At 43.3% G+C, this 24,129-nt stretch overlaps 1 protein-coding gene across 1 annotated transcript; it reads left to right on the top strand.

Moving 5' to 3' along the window:
* Positions 1–4,226: 4,226 nt before the first annotated feature.
* Positions 4,227–21,739, top strand: MARVELD3 (MARVEL domain containing 3). The gene is made up of 3 exons (XM_086609227.1): positions 4,227–4,342; positions 7,751–7,920; positions 21,042–21,739. The coding sequence occupies exons 1-3, from the start codon at positions 4,227–4,229 to the stop codon at positions 21,737–21,739; spliced, it is 984 nt and encodes a 327-aa protein (XP_086465353.1).
* Positions 21,740–24,129: the final 2,390 nt, after the last annotated feature.

Here is a 24,129-nt window from a genome sequence, read left to right as displayed (position 1 = left end):
ACTGAACAGATTCCAGTGGTGCCCTGCCTGCCTGGCTGGAGAAATCTGTCCCTGGAGGTCTATTTACAGCACCTTGTACCTTATACCTAGATTGGTTTTTAGAGGTTTTTTTTTGTTTTCTTTTGTTACACTGGAGCAAGTAATCCAGGACTGCATCGATACAAGACACAGACGTGACCTACTCAAGTAAATTACCAGAAAAAAAAAAAATCAAAATGGTTCACACTTCATTTTCTGCAAATTAGTCCCTCTGGACTGTGGCAGCTAGCCAAAATTCAGTCCCAAAAGTTATTTCTATAAAAAGGAGAAAACGATGAGAGAATCAGGTGTATCTTTGACACAAAACCCTCTGTTTGCATATACCACAGCATCCTTTTACCTGCAACAAGGTAAGAGCAGACGATGAGATGTTTTTCCTTGATGGTTCTCATCCAAATTCAGCCAGTACCATATCCAATCCCTCCATGAGCTCTTCCTACTTTATTTTCCTTAAGGACATATTCCTACTGCTACCTCTGGCTATTTCTCCCCAGTCAGCACTGTTTTCTGTAGGTTGTTTCACTGGTTCTTATGTCGTATAAAAGTAACTTCAGCAGTCACTACCTCAAGGTTTTGTGTTTGCTTTGCGAGTTCCCAGGGAAAATCCCTTTGGTGGCATAGTTAAGTTTTTAATGTGGATCTCACCATGTAATCCTGGGTCAGTTATGACCCTGTTATTGCAGCTGCCTGGTTCCAAAATTACTTTAACCACTTTTTAAACACTTACCTTGGCCTGTCAACATCACTGGATTTTACTCAGTCTATAACCGTATCCCTTCAGTTCCAATCACTGTTCCATCAACCCAAAATGGGCACATCCTGACCCTTTCAGCCCAAAAAGAGAAATGCTTAAACAAGACCAATAGTTATACTGTAGACAGTGGCTGCCCAGATACTTTCATATTTCAGCTCCTCCCTGCAAAGCCTGTTTCCAGCCGGGTCTCCTTGCATTTTTTCTACTGTTTGTGTGAAACCTGCCTTCCTAAAGGGATCTGTAATTCCCCATGCCCCCCCCAAGAGACGACAATCTTCTGCTGGATGCAAGTGAAGACTGTATTTCCCAAACATTGATCATCTAGGCAGGAAAACAGAATTCATGCAGGCACCCTGAGCTTCCTCAGGGTGAGATCTGCCAAACTAGCCTAAACCACCTTTAATTAGAAACAGTAAGAAGAAGAAGCAAACAGAAATACAAAGCAGTAAAACACTCCCGCTGTTAGAATGCCTTTGCTAGCAGGATGACAGCCCCAAACCGAGAAGGCGTAGAGACTAACTGGTGGGTAGTAGTGTCTTAAACTGCAGCTTCACATTAAGGCTTCAGTTACATTCACCGCTCGCTGCTGCCAAGAGAGGTAGCCCTCTCCCCCCATCCCTCCCCCAGTTTCTTCCCTGTGGGACACGTGCTTCTGCCAAGTCCTTGCTCCAGCACACATTTGATTGCAGCACAAAGCCAATTCAACTCACTAAAACAGCAGAAAGTAAATTGGTTTTGGCTGGGAAGCAAGCTGAATTGGCTTACTATGTGATGGAGCGAGCACTAGGGTTGGTGCAAGACAGAGAGAAGACGAACCGTACAGCGGAAAGCAGGAACAGCAGCAGAGGTCTTGGCGAGGTGGGAATGGTAAACAGCAAAAGAAGCTGTTAACGCAGCTCAAGCGGAGCAGGGAATCACAGTCTTACCGTGCCCCAGCACTTTACAAAACGCAAGTCTTAAAGTATTGAGCTCTTGTAGACATCTCCTCATTTCAGAGACGGCAGTTCCTCTGACACCCACGTGTCACTTGATGGGAATTTCGGATCCAGCCCTAGCGTAGGACTGCGTTAACAGTCGAATATCTTAAGCCCAAATTCAGGAGGCACTGGTACCCCTGAGCTGCTGTGTAAGCCTTGGGAAGGACAGGGATTTTCTGGTCCCAGCTCTTGTGCAGAGTAGTGCTACGGCCTAGGGAAGCTTCCCAAGGCTCACGATTAGCCAGGCATGGTGCCACATTACCACCACCATCCTGCTTCCCAGACACGGGTTGGTTTTGTGTGCAGGATCGCACAACGAACGAGCGGTTCGCCGCAGTGCCAGTCCGTGGGTCTGCCCCAGCTCTCCACAAAACCAGATCTAATCCCAACAGAACGCATCCTGAGGGGACCAGCGCATCGTCCCTCTGTACGGGAACCATCACAGGCTGGCAGCAAGGAGACGAAGCCCCTGGAGATCCACCACGGACAGGGCTTTCAGCAGAGCGCCAGGAAACGAGATGGCATGCATTCGAGCAGCCAGTTATCCAAAGCCTTGCTTTGCACCAGAGGAAAGCTGCTTTCCTCCCTTTTCGACCCACTGCCCAGTGTAACACGGCTCACTCCTGGGGATGAGTTTCCCCCATTTTCCTTTGCCCTGTACCCTCCGTACGTCCACACTGCGGGGCTTCCCGCCCCAAGCGCTGCAGGGGATGGAGCTGGATTCCAAACAAAAAGGAAACCGGTGGGGAACTGAATTTTAACTTTATTAACTTTCCAAGTTTTATATCCTCTCAGGGTCCCCGCTTACCAGATCCTTCCTCGGCACCGGGGAAACTCATATTATTCCACTAAACGAAAGCCCAGGTCGTCCCAGCCACCAGATTCCCCCTCCCATTCCGGCTCCCTGGGGCGGGCAGCGCACCCCCGCGCCCGGGGCCGGCCCGCCCGCCGCAGCACGCAGGGCAGGGCGGGCCCGGCTGCTCCGGGAGCTGCCGCTCGGCGGGCCGCGGCTCGGCGCTGCCCGCAGGTGAGGGTCCGCTCCCTTCGCCCCGGCGGCGCGGAGGGACGGGGTGGGGGGGGCGCGGGGAGAGCGAAGGGCGCAGCTCCTTCCCCAGGAAGCGCCGGCTCCGAGGCGGCCCCGCCGGCAGGGTCGCTCCCGGAGGGAGAAGGGGGGGGTCTCGGCTCGCTGTTCGTGGCGGGGCCGACAGCAGAAACCGCCCTCCCGTGGGGAAAGGTGCGGGGCTGCGTCCTGCTTAAATGGCTTCCGCCCGGAGCGGAGCTCCCCCGGAGGAGGGCACCGTCTCTTTCATCGTTAGCCATAAACAGATAAAAAAAAATAAATAATGTATTTCTTTACTGACACCCTCAGGAGACGGAAAGGAAGTCGTTAAGTGAGTCCTCAGCTTGATCAGTCAAAATTAAATCGACTGCAGGTGCTTTGGCAGCAGGGCTGCGATGAAGGCAAGCGAGAATAAAGATTGCTGAGATGCTCAAGTGCTGCGTTTCTGTGGTTTACAGGTTTGGGCTTAAGCGTACTGTGCTTGAAAGGGTAACATGGCCTCAAGTTGCGCCAGGGGAAATTTGGGTTAGATATCAGGAAGAATTTCTTTAGAGAGAGGGTTGTGAAGTATTGGAACAGGCTGCCCAGGGAGGTGGTGGAGTCCCCATCCCTGGAGGTGTTTAAAAACCGTGTGGATTTGGTGTTGAGGAACATGGTTTAGGGACCCTGACAGTGCAGGGTGAACAGTTGGATTCCATCTTGAAGGTCTCTTCCAACCAGATGATTCTATGATTCGACACTTCCAGGAAATAACATCCCTACAATATTTTATAACAAATTATCAAGGATGTGTCTTCTCAGCAGCTTATTTTTGGCTCAACACAGCTTTGCCTGTACCTTAACGTTTATCCATATCACAACGTTGATCCAAGTTCAGTTCACGTGGATAGCTGCCCTCCTCTTAGAAACTTCCAGGACCAGGGTCGCAGCCTGCGCTTTCGGGTTGGCCCTGCCGTCGGTGGCAGCCGTGTGCACGCTCATGCAATGCACCCATCTTTCCTGGGTTTAATGCTTTACCTAAAAATGTTAGAGAAGCCGAGATTCGTGCTCTTAGTGGACACCATGCCTTGCCCTCGCATCAAAGGTAGGAGAGTAAGAGCAGACCTGGTGAACAAGCCAAGTGCAAAAAATATTGACTATAGAAACATTACAATTACTTGATGAATAGGAAAAGGTAAAGAAAAACTTCCTCTTTAATGAAGTAACTTTACTTGTAGTTTAAAGGGTTTTACTTCCTTCACTTCTTAAGGAAGTCAGTGTCAAGTCTCAAAGCAGCATGAAATAGACGTGAGTGCTGGTCAATGAGTAACTTTAAGTAGAGCTGTAAACTGAACCGGTTTTATTTCTTTGGCTCAGGAAGTTATTTTAGAAAGAAGGAATACATGTAAGAAACAAGATGTCCCACGCCGGGAGACGATACCAGGATAAGCAATGCAGGCACCATGAGAATCATGGATCTGATAAATACAAGGAAGACAGAAGAGCAAGAAAGCCCTACCCGTACAATGCAAGGTACGTCTTTATCACCTTAAAGAAACACATAACAGCAGGTCTATAATGTCTGTCATCTTGTTTGTTTGCTTTTAAATACCTTCACATTGCAAGAGTAGAGAAAACATTTACTCAGCCTGGAAACCAGGAAGCATGAGCATGCCACGTTTGGAATCAGGGTGCTATTTTACACTTAGAAATTTAGACTTTTTCTTTCAATTGAGCTCGAGAGGGGCAGAAAGATAGGCTGCGTGACACAGGCAGAATTTCCTGGGGTTATCTGGATCAAGTTGGGTCACAACTAGGTGACGTGTGGCTGTGTGTCTTAGTACAGTTCCTGAAGAGGCTGGTCAGCAGGTAACAGCAAGCCAAAGCTTGCCAAACACGCATTGCATAAATGAGAATGTTACATGACTGAGACCAGCAAAAGGACTTACTAAACTCTCAGATTGCCCTAGTTCAGCTGTGAACAAATTCATACTAATCCAAAACAAAATTAATTTCAGTAGTCACAATCAATAAATGAGTACTTGTTTAAGTGTCTAAGGCTGTTTGTGCACTTGATAGTGGGTCAGCCCCTATCAGCACAATAAGCAAATCAACTAATAGAAGGTTTGGAGTGACAAAAAACTCTTAGGATATTACACTTCTCTCTTCAGCCTGGCTAACCTACAGCATATTAGAAATGAGCTTAGGCTGTTTTCCTTTGAGTGCATTGTAAGAGAGAGGTCTGTAGCTCCAAACAACGCTGGCAAATTTGCCATGGCAGTAAGGTGTTCATCACCCCTGTTTAGTCTCTAGGGGCATGATTGTAGGGCAATTTAAGAATAGAGGCAAAAAGGGAAAGCAAATAAATATAATCAAGATTATTGAAAAGCTGAAGTACTCCATGATAATATGCATTTTAGCAAGAAAAACAGGGTGAAAATAAAAGCTGTAGTGAAGAGCACTGTGTGGATTAGAAGGACTACTTACTGCTAAATATAAAACATTTGGATGGTGCTAATCCTACTGTGTTATGACAATAGCTAATGAATTTTTCTACTGTCTCTCTTAAATCATGAAAAATTGGAGAGAAATGGGAGCAAAAGTCAGCCTAAGAATCATCCTCATAGGCTGAATGACTATCCTTAGCAAAAGCAGAGATCAGGAGAGGATATAGTTAAATTATCTTGAACATACTAGAAGTGAGAGCAGCGGATGCCAGAAATGCATTAATTGCACTGTGGAGAGATAAAAAAAAAGGGGTTGTGTTTTTGGTTTTTTGTTTGGGTTTTTTTTTGTTTGTTTGTTTGTTTGTTTTTCATATATAGCATAATAAAAGCAATGTGTGAAAGGATAGCTATAAATTAAACCACCACTTCTTAGTAAAGTGCTTCTCCGGAGTTCCTGGTTTTGCTGTTATTTTAAATGTCTGGACATGTAGATTGAAAATTGGTGGCAAGACTGTAAAGGCCAATAGACCATCTCCACATCCACCAGGGATTAGAGGAAGGGAAGCAGCAGCTACAGAACCATGGAGATAATTCCTAAAGTCAAGCCAAGAATCCGTGGGGCACCAGCCCTCACTACAACTCACTGAAAAACTTTTGCATCAGTTGTTTTGATGGAGTTTGGTTTAAACTAAGTGTTTCCCTTGTTTAGCTCTCACAGAAAAATCAGCTGCTTTAGTAAGGAAATTTTAGTGTTTTGTTGAAAACTTAGGCTGATGGACCAAAAAGACCTCCAGATACTGTAATGAAAGATGGGAAGAGGTTCATGGAAACTCTAATTTGGGTGCCTAATGCTTTCAATCCTTACGAGCAAGACTTTCTAGCCAGAGTATTTCTCTTTCCAAATGCATTTCTGTCTGAAACTCTTACAGCAACCTTCCTCTCATTGCTGAGAAGAAATAGTTGCATTATCCTGAACTAGAAGGTCTTGAAGGAAAACAGGAGCAAAGGTGGCCAGAATAGGCCATTGTGAGGGAAAAAAAGCATCTGAAAGAAGATTTTTTTTTTTTTTTCCCCTAATTGTACTCTGTTGCTGAACGTTAGGAGGTTTTTATTTTGGGTTTTTTTTTGTTTTGTTTTGTTTTCTGGCAAGTAGCAGGATACAATAGAGAGAAGCAGCTGCATCAGAAGTACCAAAGGGATTGCTTTCAAGTTAACTGGAAGTCTTATAAATCACACAGCTTATTTAATTTATGTGACACAGCTGCGCAGGATGCTTTGGAGGTTGCACAAGACACAGGACAAAGGTCAGAAAAATCAGAAATGTTTCGGCCAAATAGAGCTGTTGGCAACTACACGCGGAGATGTTAGCATTGGTCTTGTTATTTAATGTCTTAATTAAAATGTAAAAAGTACAAAGAACATGATTTAATGTGGATGAATGAGATAATATTAGTAAGTTGAATCTGGAATGGGATGAAGATAAGCGTTAGGGAAACACAGGGATACTAGGAAACAAAACTACAGTTGAAAATGCTGATCTGTGGATAAGAAATTCAAGATAAAAACTGAATAGTAAGAAGACTTTTAAAAATAATAATGCTGAATGAGACTTAAAATATCATTTGATAACAAAATCATCCAGCTGTACCTTGAAAAAGGCAAGCTCCAATTCTTCAGATGAGGGAGAAAATATAGATTAGACTAGACACTTACAAAACAGTTTACAGCCAATGTTTCTTTTGACCCGAGTGTTAGCTCAGTTAAACACAGAATAATCTAAATCTCACCAACCTTAAAAATCATCAGGCTTCAGATGTGGCACTGTATGGCACTGCAGCAAAGTGGACAATTCCGTTTTGAACTATACAAATGAGTCTATTCGGAGAGACATGAGAAATTGATTTTTTTGGGGTTGATTTCAGATTCCTCTTCAAATATCAAAGGCCTCAAAAAAAAAAATTTAAATAGGCAATTTTTCTTCCCACTGTAAAATCTTTATCTACTTCTTTTAATAGCTTTCATTCTTTTAAAAGGCGTCTTTGTGGGACACAGTAATTTGAAGTACAAACTTGACAAAACACTTACCCATGAAATAGTTGTGCTACTTTACACATTTATTATGTGAAAATATTTCTCATTTTTATTCCCTGGGCTGCTATGGACTAGCTAAAAATGCTTGTTTTCCATGAAAAAGCTGTTACTCATTTTTATGGGAACAGGAACTCTCCCCACTCCCTCCTCTTTGCTACCTTTTGCAAGTAACCTAAACAATTCAGCCAGCCTACTCAGTCACTATGCAGTTTTCTGAAATAACAACAATCAAGTGCAAATATCCTTGTGAACATGGATTTATGCAAGTGTTTGGGATAAAGCACGCAAAAAGATCAGATACCTATGAAGCAGGCTAGCTGATTCCACTAACGGGAGCATCTGCCAGTTTCTCATGTTCTAATGTTCCAGAGAGAGTATGAATTAATATTTTACTCCATTGTAGATCAACAGAAGACCTCCGAGGTGGCCGGCACTCAAGGACTTCCACTGTTTACTCAGACCCTTACTCTAAAACCTCAGGAACAGCACAGGAATATCTCGGCCCACCACCAGAACATTATCTTCCCAAGGAAACCTTCTCAATGAAGTGTTCAAAGGTATGCACAACAAGAGGTATGTGAGATTCCTACTGCCTGCCATCCACTCCTCTCCTTCCAAGGACTTGTCTTGGGTTTAGTGTCTGTGTTTAGAAGCACAACAAAGTACAGCTGGTGGAACACTAAAAAAAAATGCAACAAACTGGGAGAGTTAAAGTTAACGAACGGCATATCTGTGGGTTACTAGCATGTTTTAGGCATCTAAAGGCAAGAGATATTTAGATACTTGAAAATGCATCTCCAGAGTATGCATACAGAGCATCGGAGTGGGCCATGTGTGTAATCACTCAGGTTGTGCAGCAAGAGTTAACCTCTGAGATTTAGGAATAAAATAGATATTTGCATCTGTAGGCGATGTAAAGATGACTGTTGAAGCTTTGATGCTAGTTGGTTTCTGACATGTTCTTCTCAGACTTTTTTGTCAACTCTGGATTTAATCCAGTCATTACTGGTATGTTTTTATAAAGCAACATTGTGGGAGACAAAGCTATTTTATGGACATCAATCCAATAAAACAACTCTTGAGAAATAACTTGCTTTTTTTCATAGCTAGAAAGTGACTACAACAAGCAGAGAGATGAGCATTAATGTGGGAGGAAATCAGCCTTAATGCTTAGTAAACTCATTCCTGTAAACTGAAAAAAAAAAAAATTTGCACTAAAATATCCATTACCCCTTTAAAGTTTTCCCTCTTCCAGGACAATGAGCTTTCTCACCTTGTTTGTAGGAAAGGCCCTCTGCAGTCTGAGTTGGAACTTGAAGCTAGGTGCAGAGTCTTTGGCCAAAGTCTATAAATCGCCTTTCAGTGTCCTCCAGTAGAGAGACAAAGGGTTTGGTTGTTGGAAGTGCTTGGATTAATGTTGGATTATTTCTTCAACCCATGAAGGAAAGTTAAATAACACACTCAATTTGCTGTCAATATTTTTCTGTATGTGAATAATTTTAAGAGCTGAACTCAAGGAGATTTAAATCCAACAGTTAGTAGAGCATATTGGATCATACAGAGCCATACTGATATTTCATCCCTGATAAAATTTTATCAGCAGTTTCTTCTTAAACAAAACTAAATTATTTCAACTTGCCTGAGAAGCTCTAGAAAAATCCGTGCATTATTTTATCGCAGCTTTAGAAAAATGAAGTGCCAAGTTATTTTTAGTTTTCAGTTTCACTGGTTGTTTAGACTTATGGATGGCTTAATGTGACTTGCTGGGCTTTCTTTAACCCACATTTGCTTCCTATTATTTCACTGCATTAAACAGCATTAACGTTTTCAAAATGTCCTAGTTTTGGGTGCATCAGTTGATGATGATTTCACTCCCACCCCTCCCCCAGGTATTGCTCAGTATTTTCCAAAAATTTAATGTCTGAGCTTGCAGTGGAACAGGGAAAAGAGATCATGTAGAGAACAAACCCTTTTATTATCAGTTTTACTTCAAAAAATGAAAAGATATTGGAAGTTGATAAGATTGTGAGGATGTTACTCCTCTGTTTAACTTTCAAAAGTACCAAGATTTAGTTGAGCTTCCTATAATTGTTTTGCAGAATTCTGTATTCCTTGCAGTCATAGTAAATGTTATAAATGAAAAGCTTCATGATTTGTTTATGAAGTCGTCAGCTACAACTTCTTACAGCATGAAAAGTTCCTGTAAATACTTCTTAACCATCTCTTTCTTTTGGCAATGTTTTATCAGCACTCTGGTCAAATTCCCCCTTCCCAATCACCCTAATTCTAAAATAAATTAGTATCGGACAAGGCCGGGGGATCAAGTGATGTACCACAGTATTTTCCAAAGCAACAACTGAAATGTGAACCTTAGTTTCTGACAGTGCATCACTACTTTCACTATGGTTTGAATTTTTTTTCTTTTGCCCAGCTCTTTGTGCAAGTTGACCAGTTTGGCAAACTAGAGAGGAATGCTAAAAAAACCAGAGCTCTCAAAAGTATTTCCTTCAACAAGATACTGCCATCTTCATCCATGCTTTTCACCAGCAATATCCCAAAAAGCTAAAGTTGAGTTTCAGAAATAGGCAGTTATTTTTCCAGTGATCATTCAAACATCTTAGCTGCAAGCAGCAGCAGAAAAAAGGACATCATTCTCCTATCTTTGTTATTCCCACCTTCTCTCCCTAATCCCCACCCTGTTTTGTTTTGTTTTTTTTTTCCTACAATGGCATTAAGACAATAAACTCGACTCAAATATAATGGAAGAAACGACTGATACTGACCTCTTCAAAACATTCTGCTCCTTTTTATTCCCTTTATCTTCAAAACAGAAGGAAAAAGGTCTGTTAAAATGTTATATGAGCAATAGCTATTAAAGCCATTCAGGTTGGATCATGTGGCTAGCAGCACTGGATCATACAAGGCACCTAATTACCCATCCTCTCAAACAACGTACTAGAGTGCAAATTTAGGAGGGCCATCAGTTTGGACTGGTAGGGAGTCAGCTGTCCTCTGGACTACTCTCCAAACCTCAGATCGGTGGAATTTTCTGAACTGTAAAGATGTATTCACTTCTATTATGCTTAATACCTCTTCACAGACCTATCAAATTTGTTTAGTCCTTTTCTGAATCCCCTTTTGAGTATGTTTGACCTCCATATTACCTTACAACAAGGAGTTCCACAGTTTCTTTGTGCCACTTGAAGAAGTACTGTTTTGTTCCTGAAAACATTTTAAAGAAGGTGTCTCTCATTCTGGTGGTACGCAGAATACCTAATGATAGCTTCCTATATTCACCTTCTCCATGGTATCTATGATTTTAGAGTGAAGTCTTCCCTTTCTCCATATCACTGTGCTCATATCACTTCTTCACAGAGAGGAGAATAGTCAGTTCTGTCCTTACCAAGAGTGACTTTCACGTCTGGTTAGCCTGTCAGCCCTGTACAGGCTGTACCTTATATTTCTTAGATTTCTAGGTTGGAAAAGACCTTAGAGATCATTCAGTCCAACCGTCCCTAATCCCCATTAAACCATATCCTTAAGTAGTTCATCCACCCTTTTCTTAAACACATCCAGGGATGGGGACTCAACCACGTACCTGTATCTGAAATGATTTGTTTAGAGCCCATCAGTGTGTTTTGCAGATGAGGGGGTGTTTCACGACACGCATGAAGTGCGAAGTTGCTTATTAAACACAGATTTCCTTACTTTTGCATTCAAGAGCTTGGACTCCCAGCAGCCTACCAATTTCACAGATGGCAATCAAGAACAAATGTTGTGTGATTACTATTAAAACATGCTTCACAATCTCACTATTCATTTTTTTTCCAAATCATTCGTCTGTGCATCTACTGTTGTTTTTTGGTGTGTGCTTTTCAGCTGAATCTCTTTGGAGCCCCCACTTACAGCTCTTTGGGTGATTTCGCAGAGCAGTCTCAGGATGCACAAACTATATTTCCTTCAGATGGAACTAAATGAGAGGATGAGCTATGTAACTACTAGCAGGCACTCTGTTATTTGGACCAAACTAGAGCTAGAATGAAGTACTTCTCTCTCCCCAGAAAACACCTACCATGTAGCTCCTAGGACTTCAGCTCCAACTGTTCCACTCTACAGATCCACCCCAATTGCACTGCTAACGTGGGCGTAATTAGAGACAGCCAGCACGAAACAAAGATTTCTCCATCACTCTACCTGTTTGAAAACTGGTTGTTTCCTCTTAGCCTTTATTTTCTTTTAACCACTATTAACCTGCGAGAGGATCTTTCATTCTATCCCACAGGAGCTTGTGTCATTTAAGAGCACTACCACTTGGATTGCCTTCCTTCATACATCTGCTGCTTCTTTCAGATGACTTCCCTCTAACAAACTTTTGCCTCCTCCCTGCTATGCTATCTTTACGTCTAGTTTCTATATTTTTTTTTTTCATAGGGACATCACACTTGTGGATTACACATTCAAAAGGCAATGAATTCAAAATTCCAGAAGCATGGAAGTCTGCCATTTTCTGTAGTAGTGAAGGAGACTTAAGGAACAGCTTGTAGACTGGAGTCAAGCTGTCTAGATGTTCTCTATAATTATATAAGAATTGGGAATAAACTCTTCCTGATAAACACCTTTCATCAACTAAGGAACTACTGCTTGCAATAACCATTTCTTACAATTTATACTCAATAGTGTGTGCCATTTAAAGCAGCATGCATTGAAAATTACAAGTTTTTGGCCTGGGGATACTTAGAGCTGAAACTCTTTCAGAAGAAAACATTCACCTTGCTTTTCACAGTGCAGGTAAAATTTCTGTAGTTCTCTCTTCTGTGTAGAAAAACTAAATTAGCAATCATATTTGCTTTTCAAAGGACCCTTTTCAGGTCCTTTGAAAATACAGCCAGATTTGGTGCTTTTGGATACCACCTGGAATAACAGAAATGTTCAAGGCTGGCTGCCATGCCTCTTCCTTCACCTTAGAGACAACAAACTCTGAGTCAAATCCAGGAGTGAATTGCTGATCTTAAATCAGTCACAGATTTTTGGCCCCTTGATGTTGAAAATTTTCTTTTTAGTATGTATATTGGTGTGAAATAGGTGGAGCAATGCAATTGCAGGGTAGTACTGCCTTGAGTTTTGCTTAAATAGTGAAAGTAAACTAAATTTCTTCCATCTTCGGTCAGTATGTGACTCGGGAAACGCCTGCACTTTGCCTTGTATAGAATTGTACTGTGCTGGTTAGAATTTCTGAGCTAAGTAACTTTTTTTTTTAAATTCTTCAATCCACTTGGTATTTAAGGGAGAGGGCACTAAAAAGGTTAGAAAACAGTTTGTGGGAGAGCAAGTATAATTGAATCCCTGTTCTTTGCTGCCACAAATACAGCTTAAAGAGGCGCCAGGAATAGTGTCAGATTTCTTAGGCATATTGTAGGCACTTCCAAACAATCATCTCTTTAGCCTACACTCTAACATCCACAGTTGCTAAAACCTTCAGACCAATTTCCTCTCAGAAAAAGACAGTGTTATGGTTTGTAACAACAAGAAAAGCCTCCAATTTCAGGCATAGCCAGGAGGAAGGATCAAACTGAATTTGTTTGGAGGAGGAAATAGAATTAGGGCGTAACAATGACTTTCTCCAGGATACATTCATGCATTAACAAGCCAGCATTAATTCAAATGTAAACTTCTATAAGCTTTTGTTTTCACAAAACAGTCCGATTTTTTTCCTGTAGCTATGCATGCTGGCAAATACTCATAGGCCGGAAAAAATACTGAGATGAAAAGTCACCCTAAACACAGGGTTCACGCTAATAGACACTTGGTTTGAGTTATGCCATTGTTCACAACCATTATACTGCTGCTGTTATGTTGCTCTGTTATATCCTGATATCATTCTTCTTGGAGCCAAACGTGGGAGCAGGAGGGGAAAAATGTTTTGCAGAGCGTTTGTATCACTTCCAATGCCGTGGAGATGATGGAGGAGAACAGCGGTCTGCAAGAGGCATTGAACTAAAGTAAAAGCCCTTCGATAACTTCAGTTACGTACGTTCAAAACCACAGAAGGGTCATTAAATGTGCATCATGCAGGTAACTGTGGATGAAAACAAGCTTTTGACACCTATGTTCTGCAGCACGTTAGATCTTTTCAGCCATGTGGTCAAGACGATACCTGCGTTTCTGTGGAGGCACCCAATAAGGTTAGAAGCTCCTGTATTTTGTAGTCACCATCTTCACATTTTGCCCCTTTAGCTTCTTTAAACTGTGCCCAAAGCTGTCATACACTGTTCCTGTGGCACTTAATTTCAACATATTTCTGCTGTAAGAAGGGAGCACTAGGGTGCCCTGTAGTCTCGTTCGTAATTAGATGGCTTTGCCCTCCTCTGTGTTAAAAAGTATGTTTTACACACACTGTGACTAACAGACTGAATTTGCCATCAAGTTTTTTAATCTTGTAATTGTGAAGACATAGGATATTAGTAGTGGGAATTGGACAGAGCTGTACGGATTAAAAATAATCCCAGCTATTCAAAATGCTTAATTAAAATTGCACAGTAACAAGATACGGTGGCAGAGCTGCGGGCAACCTTCCTGTTCTGAAGTTAAAAGTATTTCACTTGGAGGTAAGTCCTGTTTGCTGTGAAATACAAATGGCCACAAGCAGTTACCTCTATGAAGACACGCAGGGAAGCTGCACTAGTTGCAGATGCCAAGTGTTGCCTTTAGCAGACTGTTGCCCTGCCAACATATGGGACTTCACTCTGCCCACATCTTTGTATCGAATTTTTTGTTTCATCCACCTTTTGGCATTGTGCTAACACGTACACTGTTGTTTTTAGAGAGGGAAGAACTACAACTGAGAAGACTCACTAAAGTTGGCAGAGGAAGACACTAGCAAAGTTAACGTTAGCTGTTAGGTATGTGTTACACCCTAGTCCGTGCTTCCCTACTAGGAAATCTTAGTTAAGTCTGCTCTCTACTAGTACAGAACAGGAGTTGCACCATCTTTCTTGTAAGACTGCTGGGTTTGTCTTCCCCACATCTAACCTAAATTCTGGGAACCAAGAAAAAAAACTTCTTCTCTTTAAAAAATTAGCTCTCAAAGCTAATTGATACAGCAGACTGACTATATATTGAATGTAGCTGTATTTCTGGAGCGAGTGATCTTAGCTCACTGAAAGGAGGAAAATCCACCCAGTCAGGAATGTTGCTCACCAGGTGTGACAACCTGTAACTGGTAAAGTGAATGAGAAGCTCAGGTTCACAGGTGCTTCCTACCTGACCTACCTTCAGCCAGACTATGATTACAAAGAGCAATAACACCCCAACCTTTGTGCTTTCTAAAGGCCACTCAGTTTCAGTTCAAATGGAGGGAGTGGCTATGGAAAGTTGGCATGAGCAACAAGAGTATTTCATTGTTTTCTGAGCTCTTTCTAAAAAAAAAAACCCTCCAGCAAGCTTGTTTTAGTACCAAGACATTTGTGTGCTACTTGAAAGAACTATGGGTATATTAGGAAGAAAAAAGGCTATTTCCTGAAATGCAGAACATGAGGTGACCATGCAGAGACCTACCAGTGCTACAAATACATGTACAGCTGTTGTATTTAAATCTTATATTGCCAAGTGCTACAGTTTAGTGCAAGACCTTTTGCTTCCCACCCTCTCCAAAACTGTGGAAGATGACTCATGCTTGGTTAACAGGAGAGAAATCAAGAACATGCTAAAAGTGATGCTTTAAGGAACTACTGGGAAAAAGTAAACCCAGGCAGGGGCTGGGTTGTACTGAAACTGTGTCTTGATGGCAAGTAAATCCTAGTGTCATACAGCAGTGGGAAACCATGTGGGGATAGAGGCTGATGGAGTAGTCCTACAAATTAGGTCCACCCTTTCCTGTGAAAATTGGACAGCACTGTTGAGAGGATGGGAGGGTATTAAGCAGAAGGAATAGAGCAGGTGGGGCAGTAGTTCTTTAAGGGAAGATGATACACAGAAAAAAACAGGACAATACATTTGGATCTGAGCACTCTCATTGTGAACATCAGGCTTCTCTGAATTGTTAAAAACAAGGCTGGTCATCCTTTGAGATTTCCTAATGGAACGATTATCTTGACTAAAGAGGGACAACTTATTAAAAGATAATAATAATAATGCTTCTCTGTAGAGCACATAAATCATTTAATTTTCTGAGTTTTAACTATTTTTCCGTTGATTTCCAGTAAGACAGATACCTCAGATGAGCATAAATGTGGGCACTTACGTGCCATTTAAATTCAGTTGGCTCCGAGTATGTAGTTCCCTTGGGTCCTTTGAAAAGCCAAGATTCTGTTGGTCTTACATTGCTTAACTCTTGTGTTTTAGGGTTGAGTTGTGTTTTTTTCCGCCTTTGAATATTACTCCATTAGGGAGATTTTAGCATAACTCAGTGAAAGCCAAATCCCACCACTAGCTGAAGAACACAGAGACCTACAAAAACAACGGTGGGGTGGGGGCTTGTGGGGGGAATTGTTTGTTTATGTCAAAGCCGTGTCTTGCCCTGATCCTGCATCAGTGAAGTTGGCTGAATTCTTGTTACTGGTTTCAGTCAGATCTTGCTTTGTGCTGGTATACATAAGGGGAATAATACTGTCAGCAAGATATTTTAGTATTTTGCATCCAGATTTAATATTTTTAATCCGTTGCGACTGTTGTCTCCATTTCATTTCCCTTGTTCAGTTCTCCTCCACTGTTTTGATTCCTCCCCACTTCCGCCACATCTTGGTCCCCTTCCAAAAGCAGAACAAAACTCTTTCATTTGATGTTTTCTCCCCCTCCCCGCTCACGTATTCCTCCTGCCACCATCTCAGTTTAGCAGAGAGGTGGACCAAAGCTGTGCATTGAGCTGTACCTTTACCCTCTGGGGAACACCAAACCTGCACTGGCAAGAGAAGTTCAGCACTGGAGATTCTTTTCAAGACTGACTGGTGCCTTTGTAAGTCACTATATAAGGTTCAAGAGAAGCACCCAGAACTGATTGTCCTGCAGATTCATTTATGCCAGCTGCAGAAACACAGGAACAAACACAAACTGACCGTTTTGCTTCATGCACACACGTACGTACGCACACTGTGATCCTGACACCTGAACGTTGGGGCCATCCGGCCACAGTGCCGGGATGAAAATGCCTCTTCATGGCATCCAGCGCATGAGACTGGAGCACACGGCTGAGTTACTGGGTACCACGCAGCCAGCTGCCGTGTAGTTCTATGAGGCAGAGCGTGCAGGTTTAACAGCTCACCTCACCTGAAAAGGAGGGTTTCTAGTCTTTCTCTGGACCTGGCTGTGTTATTTCCCCTGCTAAACTCACGCCAGCGTGATTGCTCATCAGATACGCTGACTCACTTCGAGTCGCTAAAGTTGCAGGAAAAAACCCCAGCACACACGAAAAGGGTGGAATTGTTTCCTGCTATTTTAATTTATTAAAACAGCTCTTGGAAGGGCCTAATGCTGGGCCGGAGTGATTACTGGGCAGGGGAGAAAAGTGATGACTACCCAGCCAAGGGTAGGAGCTGTTAGAGTCAGGTCAGCTGCCTGCAGATCTGTACTCCTAACAGCCTGCCTGGCTGCTTTGCTGGACGTTTGTGCCCACCGTTTGACAGAAGACAAAACCATTGATCAGTGGGTCACCACCATGGCAGTAGCCCACCGTGTGTCCGGTATAGAAGGGAAAGGAAAAAGGGAATAGTAAATTAAGAGTATAAATTGGAAGGCTGCTGTTTGTTATAGCAGGCAGCCTGCTCACAGCAAAAAAACGACTGGATTCAAAGTTAAAAAGTACAATACATTGAAGTGACTATCCATTACAGATTTAGATTTTATTGAATGAATGAAATAATTCTCTGGAAAGCTCTGGCAACACCCACTGTCTTTTAGACTGCAGCCATTCTCCTCACCTTCACTGAAAAGCAGTGCGGGAAAGAAGCATGGGAAAGGAAAGGGAAATCCAGGAGCCCAGACTTGAGTCTCCTTATTTGCTCAGTATGGAGAGGGTTAGTTCCCAAACCCAGCTGTTCACTGTGCTAATTTTAATAAAAATCAGTAACGTTTTAGGTAGATCCCAAGATTTTGAGCTTGAGAAAGGAAAAAAATAACCGAACTGGTGGAGTTCTGAGATTTTCAGACCTCTTGTCATTTTACACTCAAGTCTTGCAATGAGTTCATTGTTGCATAGGATTAGGGAAGAGTTGTAGAGATCAGTAAATTCCCCGTAGGAAGACCTTTTGGCAGTCTCGTTTCTGCAGCTATAACTCTAAGATGACAGAGCCAAGTGGCCTGTGACAGCAGGAGTGGCAGCACAAACTCAGAAGCGTGTCTTAACTCAGCCCTTTCTGCCAGCAGTACATTTCTTGACCTAGGTCACTGCTGGTATGCATGTGTTAGCATACCTTGACAGACTTCAGATTCAAAATGTAACTGTCCTTTTATTCCTTATTTCTCAAGTCCCCCTATCCTGTTTATACTAGTGTAGTAGGATTGGGTATCAGCTTGCCACTGTCACAGATCGAAGCTGCATGAGGCTTTTTTGGGGTGCCCAGGCCAACATCTGGACATACTGTAGGGCTTAATATTTCCATCAAAGCCCTGATGATTGTACAAGGCCTTCGAGATTTCCACTAATTGTCTGCTACTTTCACAAACCCTGCTGGCTCTAATCATAGGCCTGTGATCCACAGCTTCGTTCTACGTACTGCTTCTCATTTTAGGATTTTCTTTAACACAGGAGCCTTTGTTACTACATTGTTTGTTTGGTTTTTTTTTTTAAAGTTAATCCATGTGATGCAAATAACTGATGGAGTAACTGCTAATGAACCTTCCTCCTCTGTTTAGTTACTCTGACCAATTCTACAGCAGGTGTGTGTGAAAACAGTACAGGTACATACAAAACCTGTCCAACCTGAATGCCCAGTCTAAAGAAATTTTTCAAGCGTGCTCTTAAAGCATCTGCTGCTGCAGTTAAAAATCCAGTAGACCTACATTGATCCTATCTGTCATCCCATGAGCAAAGAGACACGTTCTGCTGGCCCTACTGTGGTACCAGTGATCAGCTCAGTGAAGTTAAGGGGTTGCATACAGAATTTGGAGGAATACATAGGAATTTTTGGTGCAGTGTCACTGAGGATTTGGGTCAGTTACAAATGTGGGGAGGTTAGCAGCAGGTGCTGACTACTTTGACAACAGAAAATTGCCTTTCCTAAAGCTCAGCAAGGCGATGTACAGGAAAAGTTGATGCTCAGCAGGTCAGAGGGCCTCACCCGTCATAGATGAAAAGGAAATTCTGAAGACAGCGGTAGAAGAAAGCTGACTGGTCATGAATTCCCAACTTCCAAAGTTCCCAAACATATTTAAAATTTATGTTTCCCTTAATCAAACAGTCTTTCCTCCCTGTAGACTTGTAAGAACTGCTTCCTGATGGAGCATCTATGAAATCAGTAGTCAGCCCTTAAAAAGGGAAGTGGCCTTCTGCGTCCAACACTGTTCAAGGGCCCTGAGGACCTAAGTTGACTCCCTGTATTTGGAAGGCATATTGTACAGCTCAACTGAGCAGACAAAAAATATCTCATCCAGTTCCAACAAATGTCCTGTACAGTTGCTACTCTTTCAAAATATTTTGAACAGTCCTGGTAAAGTGATGACTCTGTATCCATTAAAAACGTTGAGTCTTTTGGCTGCATTGTTCGAATTTGGTACAAGAAGTTCCAAATTCTGTTTCATGGAGCAAGATTTGAATCTGCCTTTACATTTAGCTTCACAATTATTTCCTTTGAAATACTGGAAGCCTCCTGAACAGGTTTGGTAACCAGCATGGTTATTGCCCTGCTTCTCAGAAATGGTTGTGCAGAAGGGTCAAGGAAAAGACATGTTGTCATGCAGAAATCAGCACCACCTCTGAAGAACACATACGTAGAACTGCAGGCTTAGTTCCTCCTCAGCAAGAGCACTTTGTCTTCTCTGCCTGCTCTACCTAAGTCTTTTTAGAATATGAAATCTGTGTATGTATGCACTTGTGTGTATCTCTATACATAGATACACACACACAAAAACTGAAATATGCAGAGCTTCAGAAACTCTATTCCCAACATTATCACTGCTCCCCTTTGTGCTTCTGAGATGGTTTGCAAGGCCACGCTGTCAATGGGCTCAATAACTACCTCCAGCTGCATTAGGAGAAGTGAGGAGACCAGTCTGGGTACAGGGGGAAGCAGGAACTCCTGAAGTGGCCAAAGGCCCTCGTCAGACCATTGCAAGCACCTTCACATGAAGAGCAAGTGGCAGCAGGAGGGTGCTCGTTACGTCAGCCCTCTATGGAGGGAATAGCAAAGGGCAGAACGGGAATATCTGATAATCCTTCCTGGTGGCTGTCACTGGCTTTCTTGGGTTAGAGAGGATTTTGTCTAATTCCCTTGCGTGCTGCTTCAGCCCTCTCTTTTCAACTCCATACAGCCTTGCCAGCAACTCAGCCATTGCTCAAGAGGAACATGCCATCCTGATCAACGTTCACAGCATCAAATGAACGTCCGTATACAAACCCCAGACCCTGCCCCACTTTAAAGACAAATACAGGACCACTGTGTTGAGCATCTTACATTCTTGGCTGTCAGACTGCAATGGAATAATAACATTCACGATTCTGTAATTAGCTTCAGAACTTGAGGAGCGACACGGGTGATACAATAAGGGGTTTCATTTCCCGAGCAGGCAACCCCAGCTGAGCTACGCTTCAACATCCGTCATGTTTACTAATCTTAGTCTGACCCCTAGTGAGCTGTCACAGAATAATCAGATTTATCTAACATGCTCCACCTTTCTGACAGGCAACTACCACAAAAAGAAGTCATTTAGCCATGGTTTGTTTTGGTTTTTTTTTCCTTAAAAAAACCTTGGTTACCTTTCTCAGTAGCATAACATAAGAAAAGGAGGAGAGGAGTCAGCTCAGAAGTCATAAGGCTTTCTTCTAAAGGTGGGGGTGTGGAAGAGAACACACGACCCAGTATCAAGTTCACTTAACTTACCTCTGCATTATAAGGTGGTTTTGCCTCCTTCCTCTCCTCCTTTTTTTTTTTTTGTGCAATCAAGAACTGCTTCTTCAGATTTATGAAGGGATTTTTACCTCTGAAGGAGATGAAGTGGAAGTTGCATCTGGTTAGATGATAAGTTTAAATTAACAAACGCTTAGAAAGACAAAAAAAGTGTCTAAGTTAAAGCAGTAAACACATTTTAAAGGACTTAAATAATTTATAAGTTTTTAAGCCATTAGAAGCTTCTAGGTTTTTGTCAGCTTGAACCTCAGCGTTTTGTTCATACTGGATATTTCTTGCTCAACGTGTTTATGCCAAGTAGTTACAGGCCAAAATACAATCACTGTGCACTTGCCTTGGCAATAACACAAGCACAGTAAAAGTTTTATGGATTTTTTCCCCCGCATAAAGATCCATTTATCAAGCACTCTGACAAATTAAAAAAAAAAAAGTAATTTGCCCAACCTCTGAGACTTACCCATGAGAGCTCGTGCTTTTTTTTTTTTTTTTTTTTTTTTTTAAAGCAGTGCTCTCCTGTAGCTGTAGCCAAGAGGACTATCTCAGGAACAGTGCTCTCTAAGGTTTTGGTGTACTTGTGTCATTCCCAGTTTGCACGAGACGCGATTTTGACACCCGTTTCCATCTTCCTGCTCCTTACAGGCGTCTTGAAGTTTGTGGAAATCACGGTCAACGTCCTGGTGCTGATTTGCGTGGGCGCTGCCCAAGCCTCCGTCGCAGGCTTCACCTCCCTCGGCGGCTTCGGCACCGGATCCTTTAGCCTGAATTCAGCCTATATCCCCTTTGAGGGCACGGAGCTCCAGCAGGTGCGGGAGCTAGACATGCAGTTCACCCAGATGAGAGCCCCTTGCGTGTACGGCGGCGTGGCCTTCAGCATCACGGCGGCGGCGCTCACCCTCGTCTTCCTCGTGGTGGGGGCAAAACCCATCCAGCAGCTCAGGATGGGACTGCTGGTGGGCGAGTGTGCCTTCAACCTGCTGGCCGGCGCGGCGTACGTCGCGGCGGTCGGCCTCTACCTGCACTTCGTCAGCCGGGTGAACGCCACCGACGTGTGCAAGAGGCGCGAGAGGCTGTACGCGCGCCGCGGCTACACCTCCATGAACTGCGCCGTCCAGGGCGGCGACGCCGCCGTCGGCCTTTTTGGCGTCGCTGCCGCCTGTCTGTACTTTGCCAGCTTCGTGGTCTGCGTCTTCGCTATCCGAACCGTCCGGAGCCGCGCGGCCAAGGCTCAGCACAGCTCCGAAAGCAGCGTTGGAGACAGAAGCGTCGGAAACCATCGCGCTCTTCACAGGAGTTCGGAAACCTCCCGCCATGTCCAGGCTCTTGCCACCTTAGTGTGAATTCAGCTCTGGGGCTGTGCCAGAGAGCCGGAGCTTCAGCGAGGGGCGGACACTGGGCAGCACGTGCTAAACTGGCGACCCGTCCACAACGTAGTGCCCTACGAGGTGCGGACGTGTGTATCACATCACCAAATGTAACACCACTGCTATAACGTGATGTAATAAAATTGGCGTTGAGCAGATGTTTTAACAAGGTTCTTTTTGCATCCCTCTCTCAAGCTGCACTCCTGCATTTAAAACATATTGGATGGGAATGTTTTCATCCTGCACAAAGCAAATCCAAACAGCAACGAGCTGTTAACAGGTTGCAACCGCAGCGCTGCCAAACTTGTGCTAACAACCACTTCCTTTCCTCTCCCATGACATAAGGAATTGGATGCACAGCTAGGATGGGCAGCCTTCAGCAGCTCCTGGTGCCTGTCGGTGCATCCTATTGCCCTACCCCACACCGCTCACAAAGCAAAGGACACTCGAGTGTTTTTCTGCAGGCAAAGCTACACTCGTGACCTATTTCACTTGGGCTAATGAAGCGTTTTATCTCTTGAGTCACGGGGTTGACACACGCCCATCATGTGCTCCCTGAGGAATGCTGCTGGGAGGAACTAGCTGTGATTTCAAAGGCAGCGTTTGGGTCCTCCTCCAGTCCCCTGATACGTTTTCCCCATCTGACTGGGTGCAAATCAGAACCTGAGAGGCAGCACGTTCATCAGCTATAATAAAGATACCGCTTGCTTCTGTAACCACCTAAAGGAGGTTTGGCTTGCTGACTCCACAGCTGCTGGTGGGCAGAGCCTGAGTTGGGAACACACTGGCTGCCCTGGAGTTTTCCATGGCAATGCTGTAACAATGACAGAAAGTACATACGTCCTTCCAATATCTAAATGCACGAAAGCATGAGTGAACAGCAGGAATTGTATGCCCCCAGGGTTGAGAAAATAAATTGAAGAAACATCTTGCAAAAGTCCTTTGTTTGAGGCAGATGAAATAGATCACTGGTCTTCACAGATGAGGGAGTGAGAAAAAAAAAAAAGACTCTTCTTGAAGTACATAAGATTTGTCAGCTTGAGAGGAGGGAAGAAGTGATTTTTAATCCTGGCTGTGCACTTTCTTTTCAGTTTTGTCTGGCTTGGAATCATTGCCCATGAGGCTCTTTGGAATCATAGCAGAGCTTACTTATTGTATACTTCATATATACACATAGATCTCAAAGGATTATGTTTGAGGCAATATGAGCCAAACAAGAAAATGTTATGGTTCTGATTAGAAGTGATTACATGAGCCTTTACAATAAGTATTTATTATTTATTTAATGCCTTAACCATCTTTTTAACGCTTTGAGCATCAACAATCTTCTTACCTGATTATGAGGAGACACGAGCGAAGAGTTTTTCCAACCCTGTCACTAGTCACGAAACTAAGACTTTGGTTTCTAGCTCTTTGCCCAAAACCAGACCTTCACTGGTACGCTGTGACCAGCTGGAAAGCCTTTTACAGGGATGTCTGGCACGCTGCTAAAGCTGCAGCTAACCACTTGTTAGGCATTGCTGCCTGCCTGCTTGTTCCTGCACTACCTCTACACCTTGCACATTTTGAACACAGGCTTAGTTACGTGATGACACACTGTTATTAACTCATACGAACAACGAAAAGCAGCACCTCGAAGTGACACATTCAAAAGACTAGAAGAGGCTGCAAGATAACTTGTAATTCAGTCCTTAAATAGGTGTGAAATACGAATTTTAATCTCAGGGCTTCTTACTCTGCCCATTCAGTTCGGAATGCTTGCGGGCCGTCACTGTGCAGCAGCAACAGTCCTCTGTGAGCATCGATTCTGTCTCTTTTTCCCTTGTGTGTGTGGTTAACAGCCTCATTTGTTGCAAGGCAACACCACCTTTTTCTTCAGAAAAAGGTGTGCAGTTTCCCTGTGGACTACTGCTGTAGTGTTCCTCCCTTGGACACTCGTGTTCCCCACGGTCAATCCATTTTGGGTCCCTTTCCTGTTAACAGGACCCATGTTACACGTTTTATGGGGATAGTCAAAAAGCAGCTGCCAGTTACAGGTGCTCGGTTGGAGACTCCTGGAACACGTCACGTTCTCTCGGCTCCTCACCCGGCTCCCTCTCTGCACTCGCCATCCTCTTGTGTTTCTAACCTCCACAGCCTCAAGTTTATTCCTTATGTCTAATCTAGACCTACCCTCTTTTAGTTTAAAGCTGTCACCCCTTGTCCTGTCACTGCAGGCTCCAGTAATAAGTCTCTCTCCATATTTCTAATAAGCCCCCTTTAAGTGTTGAAAGGCCACAATAAGGTCTTTCTGGAGCCTTCTCTTCCCCAGGCTGAACAACTCCAACTCTCTCAGCCTTTCTTCATAGGAGAGGTGCTCCAGCCCT

This window comes from Tauraco erythrolophus, chromosome 3 (genome assembly GCF_009769465.1).
Source record: "Tauraco erythrolophus isolate bTauEry1 chromosome 3, bTauEry1.pri, whole genome shotgun sequence".
Taxonomy (NCBI): domain Eukaryota; kingdom Metazoa; phylum Chordata; class Aves; order Musophagiformes; family Musophagidae; genus Tauraco; species Tauraco erythrolophus.
Note: the sequence above shows the minus strand (reverse complement) of the source record. Positions and strands in the feature narration are given on the sequence as shown.

Coding starts and splice junctions, on each gene's coding strand:
- MARVELD3 (XM_086609227.1), top strand. CDS start 4,227: ATGTCCCACGCCGGGAGACGATACCAGGATAAGCAATGCAGGCACCAT. Junction 4,343..7,750: donor CCCTACCCGTACAATGCAAG/GTACGTCTTTAT, acceptor ACTCCATTGTAG/ATCAACAGAAGACCTCCGAG. Junction 7,921..21,041: donor AAAGGTATGCACAACAAGAG/GTATGTGAGATT, acceptor TGCTCCTTACAG/GCGTCTTGAAGTTTGTGGAA.